The sequence below is a fragment of the Chaetomium globosum genome, genomic scaffold (genome assembly GCF_000143365.1).
Source record: "Chaetomium globosum CBS 148.51 scaffold_1 genomic scaffold, whole genome shotgun sequence".
Lineage (NCBI taxonomy): Eukaryota > Fungi > Ascomycota > Sordariomycetes > Sordariales > Chaetomiaceae > Chaetomium > Chaetomium globosum.
Window position 1 is genome coordinate 4,328,721 of NT_165976.1, and position 6,814 is coordinate 4,335,534.

At 55.4% G+C, this 6,814-nt stretch overlaps 3 protein-coding genes across 3 annotated transcripts; 2 read left to right on the forward strand and 1 right to left on the reverse strand.

The window, feature by feature from the left end:
* Nucleotides 1-473: 473 nt before the first annotated feature.
* CHGG_01405 (uncharacterized protein) lies at nt 474-1,572 on the reverse strand (the record flags this gene model as incomplete). Its single annotated transcript, XM_001220625.1, has 3 exons — nt 474-1,006; nt 1,067-1,155; nt 1,247-1,572. The coding sequence occupies 3 exons, from the start codon at nt 1,570-1,572 to the stop codon at nt 474-476; spliced, it is 948 nt and encodes a 315-aa protein (XP_001220626.1).
* A 596-nt stretch (nt 1,573-2,168) lies between these two features.
* On the forward strand, nt 2,169-3,505 carry CHGG_01406 (uncharacterized protein; the record flags this gene model as incomplete). The annotated part of the gene is made up of 2 exons (XM_001220626.1): nt 2,169-2,363; nt 2,438-3,505. 2 exons carry the CDS (start codon nt 2,169-2,171, stop codon nt 3,503-3,505), a joined length of 1,263 nt encoding a protein of 420 aa, XP_001220627.1.
* Nucleotides 3,506-5,167: 1,662 nt separating this feature from the next.
* On the forward strand, nt 5,168-6,623 carry CHGG_01407 (uncharacterized protein; the record flags this gene model as incomplete). Its single annotated transcript, XM_001220627.1, has 4 exons — nt 5,168-5,439; nt 5,553-5,651; nt 5,701-5,939; nt 6,004-6,623. The coding sequence occupies 4 exons, from the start codon at nt 5,168-5,170 to the stop codon at nt 6,621-6,623; spliced, it is 1,230 nt and encodes a 409-aa protein (XP_001220628.1).
* Between the last annotated feature and the right edge of the window lie 191 nt (nt 6,624-6,814).

The window sequence follows — 6,814 nt, forward strand, 5'->3', positions numbered from 1 at the left end:
CCCCCTATTTAAAGGTTTCTTTTCCTGGAGGGGCGTGCATGGTGGATGTGATGTGATGTATGTTGTCAGTTGTCAGCGGGGTGGGTGTGTGAGGCGGAGTTGATTGGGCTTTTGGTAATGGAGATCGGGCTGGGATCGTACTAGATAAGAATGGGGTTGTTCTATTCCTATTAAATATTAACAACCGCCAGAATAGGGGCGGCGAAAGGCGACATTTTAGCCTTCACTCCCTCATAATAAAGCAACGCCCCAATCCGGCCATTCTATTTGAAAGGCTGCCCAATCACGCCTCGCTATGGTTGAGACCAACGTCTCTCACCTTCCATGCCCTGTCAAATGCCCTTCCAATCCCTAAACTCCCACCCAAAAATGTAACCCCCTCCAGGACAAGGTGCAAGAAACCGTCCCGGCCGCCACTTATCAATACTATAAACGGTTGATAAGTTAGCCGCATAATGAACACTCGGGGTTTTCTAGACGTCAAGCGCAACCGGCTCATTCGAGTCAGCTGGCACTGCGTCACCATCATCTGCTGTTGCAAGCAGCGCCTGCCTCCGAGCCTGCCATGCCTGCTCGCTGTCGACCATTTGATCTAGCAACACCTCCTTCTCGAGCCACTCCTGCTTGTACAACTCCTCCCACTGCTTGCACTCAGCACGCAGCTTCTCGCCTTCCTCCTCAGCCCACTTCACCTGCAGCCAGCAGAGCTTCATAAGCCGCTCGAGCGGCATCTTGATTTCGTTGGAAGCAAATCCCTGATCTTCGGTGAGGGGGGTGAACATGTCGCTTGAAGACTCGTCGCCCGCGCTACCATCGTCGATGGCGTCGTCGTGGCCGGCGGCGTGTGATTGTGGGGTTTTGATGATGATTTTCAGGTTCTTGGACTTGCCCGTCGCGGCTTGCATGCTCTTGGGGACCGGGTCGGAAGGCCGGAGTGCTTCGGTTTCGTGTACGGTGCGCATGTGCTTCGCGAGAGCGTCGGAACGAGTGAATGCGCGATCGCATTCTGAGGGCGTAGTGTTAAGTCACCTGATAGAAACAAAGATGGAGTCTCGCGAGAACGTACCGGGTAAGTAGCAGTAAAACGGCTTCTCCCTCGTGTGGCTCCTCATATGGGCCTTCAGCGCGTAGCCACTAGCATGAGGCATGCTCTTCCTGGAGCAGCCAACCCATTCGCAAGTATACTTCTTTTGTCTGCTCTCGATGTGGTCGTTGTGGATATGTTCGACGAGCTTGTCCATGTTACTCATGTCCCCGGTCCTGCACCCTTTCCCACGCGCAAACGGTGATCTGCTCCTGGAAGTCATCTTCGTCTTGTCGCGCATTGATTGGCGAGCTTGGGACGTCGCCATCGGTGTCGGAAGATACATCGGACATGCCCTCGAGCGGATCGGGGCCTGTCTCGGGCTCCGGCGCGACGGCTGAAGGCGTGTTAGACCGGGCAGTGATCTTGAGTCGCTTGGGTGGCGGCCCGTCGTCCATGACCTCGGTGACCTCGTCGGGAAACTCGTCCTCGGAGGAGGACATTGACGACAATGGCGAATCGTCCATCGGTGAATCTGGCCTTGCCATTGTGGTAAACGGTGTAAGAATTGAAGATGGGGAATGCAAAGGTGCGTGAGAGTTCGATGCAAGTTCAAACGCCTTGATGTTGACTGGGTTCGCTTGGTGTTGGAGTTGCAGAGAATTGAAAGAGGAATAAGGCTGGTAAAAAATAAATGTGCCTGATTGTAGTAAGATTTCACGTGCATTCGGTGCCTCGAGGATGAATTGAGAAGGATGGCAACTTGGATGAGAAGACAGTGGATTTCGAGAACATGCACGCACTGGCTGCTGTCTGCGCGCTGCGCGCCCGGAGAGTGCTTCCGCCTATGCCTGGACCGGGGTGTGGCCCAGCTCTCACCGCCAAGCAAGTGGTAGACAACTGACGCCAGCTGTGGGTTCAATGGCCTAGGCTTGCCAGGGATTGCCACCCTCAGCCCCAGCGCCAGGCTGCAGGTCTTTCTGTTTACCCCTCCCCCACCATAACGATAAATTCCATACCCTCCGAAGTTGAGACTCGCGCCCCGTCTTGCAGCACTCAACTTCGCCTCTCGCAAACCAACACGACTTGTGCAACTCCAGGTATCTCGGCGATTACGCCTACATATTACTCTACTGTCATCACAATGGCTTCCTCTACCAAGATTTTCTCCCTTGAGGGGAGGGGCCTGAAGCTGGACACGGCCGAGGACCTCGAGGCTCACATTACCGATCTTCGCGCCATGGACGACATCGAGGAAGTGCGCATTCTAGGCAACACCTTGGGCGTCGGCGCATGCAAGTTGCTCGGCGAAGTCCTTGGGACGAAGAAGACGTTGCGTGTAAGTCAAGTTTAGACGCGATAACCCCGCCATTGCGTGTTGCAGCCCCCTGACATTTCTTTTTTTTTTCCCAGGTTGCCAACCTCGCCGACATCTTCACCGGTCGCCTCCTCAACGAGATCCCCGAAGCGCTTTCCTTCCTCCTTACTTCGATTCTTAACCTCCCGAACCTAAACACCATCAACCTCAACGACAACGCCTTCGGTCTGAACACCCAAGCACCCCTGGTCACATTTCTGGCGGCGCACGTGCCCCTCCAGCACCTTTACCTCAACAACAACGGCCTCGGCCCGCACGCAGGAATCTTGATTGCCGATGCGCTCTCGGAACTACACGGCAAAAAGGAGGAGGCCCGCAAGAATGGGCAGCAAGTACCCAATCTCGAGACGGTCATCTGCGGTCGCAACCGGCTCGAAAATGGCAGCATGGCGGCATGGGCCAAGGCGTTCAAGTTGCACAACAAGATCAAGGAGATCAAGATGGTGCAGAACGGCATCCGTCAGGAGGGTATCTCACATCTTCTGAGCGAGGGCCTGCGCCACACCTCGCAGCTCGAGGTGCTCGATCTGCAAGACAACACATTTACCCTCCTAGGTGCCAAGGCGCTGGCGGCAGTCGCGCCTGGTTGGGCTGAGCTGATCGAGTTGGGCATTGGCGACTCGCTGCTCGGCGCAAAGGGTGGCGTGCTTCTGGCTCAGTCGCTCGGGAAGGGGAAGAACACAAAGCTCAAGATTCTGCGGCTGCAGTACAACGAGATCACTGCGTCAGGCGTCAAGGCGTTGGCCGAGGCTGCCGAGGCGCTGCCAGTTCTCAAGAAGCTAGAGCTCAACGGCAACAAGTTTACCGAGGACGACGAGTCCATTATTGCGCTTCAAGACCTCTTCGAGGCGCGCAAGGAGAAGCAGGCCGGTGATATCATCTTCGAGGACGAATGGGGCCTTGACAGCTTGAGCGATCTGGAAGAGGAGTCTGAGGGCGAGGAAGAGGAGGAGGAAGAGGAGGAGGAGGCAGACGTTGAGCCTGAAGAGAAGGCTGAGAAGTTTATCAAGGAGACCAAGGAGGCTTACTCGGAGCCGGTTGCCCAGCAAAAGGACAAGGAGGTCGATGAGTTGGCGGCGAAGTTGGGCAAGACAGCAATCTGAAGGCCATGGCCATTAGAACAGATGGAAGGGGCCTTCATGGCTGCTTCAGGAATACAGACGATACCCAACACCACTTGATAAACAGGAGTTTCAGAGACGGCTATAGAGTACGAGTATTGCGTTGGATGGCGGGTATGGATGTTCATAACTTAGAGCAGCTGTGGAATATCATATCAGTCAGGACTAACGTAGGTGATGATCTGATCTTTTTTGGTTGGCCGCCATTTGTCCGGAAATGGACTGTTATGTAGCGTTCTCTGGGATCTGTTGTGAACGCACTGCGTATCACGCCACTACCTGTCTCCTGAGTCGAGATCACCAGCTCTAGATATAGCAACCGCACACGCGCTGGCGCCAACGAGTGAATAAAAGTCACGCCATTTCAAAATGTCTGGTGATCTAAATTCGTGGTTCTCGTGTGCCATGAATAGGTAGTTCTTTTTCGGGGAAAAGAGGAGGATAAAATTTTTTTTTTTGGGGGGGGGGGGGGGGGGGGCGTTGTGATGGTTGGTTGGAATGAGTGCTAATGTGCTGTTTAGGGCGGATGTTAACCATATGGGAGAAAGGAAAGTGGATAGGGGGGTGTGACTTGTGAATGAGACGGGAGCAAGAGGATGCTGGGAGATGGTAATCGGGTTATGGATGTGAGGCTTTTTCGCCATAAGTTCTTCTATGGTGATAACATCAATTGTTTGTGTGGCTAACCCAACCTCAAGCTGGTTTAGCGGTTGGAAGAGAGTGTGTTAGTGGTTCAGCGGATCAAAATGGGTACATACGTGCATACACAGCAGTTACAAGAAGCACAAGAATGGATCAATCTCTCCCACCCTTGCAGCTGCATTGCAGTGCCGAAGGTTAGTGGATCCCACTATAAATTAGCATCCTGCAACCACTACCGATCCTCTGATCGCTGATCGTCAACTCCAGCAACGCAACGTAAATCTCCCGAGCGCCACTGTTGATTAGATCGACGCCTCGGCGTTACTGCGTAAGCAAGGCCGGCTCCCTGGTTTGGAGAAGGGGACGTTGATGAATTCCACATCAGTTCCCGCCCTCACAGACAAGAAAGCAGCCGTGGACGCGATCCGGGTACTCTCGACCGACTTCTGTCCTCTCAGGAGCAATCAAAATGTGGTATATCCGGATGTTCTGATGACAATGCGGCTGAACTCCTCCCGCTATCTTCCGTCTATGGTCTCTATCGAATCTGTGTACTGTCACTTCCCGTCTCATTCCACGATGGCCGCCCAAGCTGCCCGGCTCCCCGTCTTCCATGCGTCTTCTCTCAACATTCCGCACACCCAGTCGAGTTAAACCGGGACTCATCGATATGTCCGTCAACCTCAGGCTAAAGATTGGCGATATTGGCTATCCCTTTGCCTCCCAAGTATTTCCCAGAGATGAATGAGACGGGCGTACTTCACGACGAAAGTCCTCGCGGACTAGGAGGTGTTGAGAGCATGCTCGACCTCTCATCCCATCGCTGGCGTGTCTGAGATTGGAGAGCTGGGCCGCCATACCGAGGTGTTTTTCACATTTCTTTGAACTGGCGACGTAGGAGTTGTGACAGCTTCTTATAACTTGCCTCTTTGGCCCTGAACCCGGCGTCCGTTTCTGTTACAGTCATTACCTCACACTTTCTATACCCCCCCAAAGGCGAAGATGTTGTCCTCAGTTTTGCTTCTTGTCGCTCCTTTAGCCCTCTCCTCGGCCGCTTCAGCCCTCCCCAAGAGCGTCAATCTCGGCCCCGGAGAAAATGTCCAGATAAAATGTCAAGGGGCGACTGTGACGAATCCTCAGGGGGGGAAGCGAACGGTTGCTGTGGTGGCAGCCTCCGAAAGCCTTTCATCGTCTAGTGCCTCAAGCAGCGTTTCGGCCATCCCGTTGCCTAGCACCAGCCAGACCGTTACTTCACCGGTAAACGAGACCGCCCCGTTCAGCAACTCGACCATCAAGAACACCCCATCGGGATATCGCAATGCCCTCTACTTCACGAACTGGTTCGTTACGTTTTTGATGTGGAATGATAACAAGTTAACCGTCTCAGGGGTATTTACGGAGCGAACTACCAGCCGGAACAACTTCCGGGCGACAAAGTCACTCATGTCCTCTATGCCTTCGCTGACATCGGGCCTGATGGAGAGGTGTAAGTAGAAAAAGGCCGTCGTCATTAATCTCTAGCTTACACAATGCAGGCACTCGTCCGACTCCTACTCGGACCTTGAGAAACACTATCCCACGGATTCATGGAACGACCAGGGGCAAAACGCGTACGGTTGCGTCAAGCAACTGTACTTGCTGAAAAAGAAGCACCGGCATATGAAAACACTCCTCTCCATCGGGGGTTGGACCTACTCCCCCAAGTTCGCTCCCGTCGCCGCTACCGAAGCCGGACGGCAAAATTTCTGCAACTCTTCCGTCACCTTGATGAAAGGTAAGAACCCCATTTGACACGCCCCCTTGCCAACCACCACTCACTCACTCACCCACCCCCACAGACTGGGGCTTCGACGGTCTCGACATCGACTGGGAATACCCGACCTCGCCCTCCCAAGCGCGCGACTACGTATCCCTCCTCGCAACCTGCCGCGCCGCCCTCGACGCCTACGCCGCGGCCCACGCACCCGGCTACCACTTCCAACTGACCATCGCGGCGCCCGCCGGCCCGCAGAACTACAACACGCTCGACCTCGCCGCCATGGACGCGCACCTCGACGCCTGGCACATCATGGCCTACGACTACGCCGGCTCCTGGGACGCCACCACCGGCCACCAAGCCAACCTGTACCCCAACCCGACCAACCCGCAGGCCACCAAGTTCAGCACCGACCGCGCCGTCGCTGACTACCTCGCCCGCGGCATCCCCCCGCACAAGCTAGTGCTCGGCATGCCCCTATACGGGCGGGCGTTCGAGGCGACGACCGGGCTGGGGCGGCCGTATGCGGGGGTTGGGCAGGGGTCGACGCAGTCGGGGATTTGGTTGTTGCGGGATCTGCCGCGGCCGGGGGCGGTGGAGTTGTGGGATGGGGAGGCGGCCGCAAGTTATAGCTTTGATGAGGGGAAGGGGGAGCTGGTGTCGTATGATACGGTGGGGAGTGGGAAGAGGAAGGCGGGGTAATTGGTTGGGAAGGGGTTGGGGGGCGCGGTGTTTTGGGGAGGCGAGTGGGGATAGGGCGGGGGAGGGGAGTTTGGTGGGTGCTGGAGGCTGGGGAGATGAGCCGGTTGGAAACGTCGATGAATTGGTTGAGCTATCCCTGTGAGTCCGTATGACAATATTCGGATGCGGGTGCTGAGGGGGGTGAGGTGGGA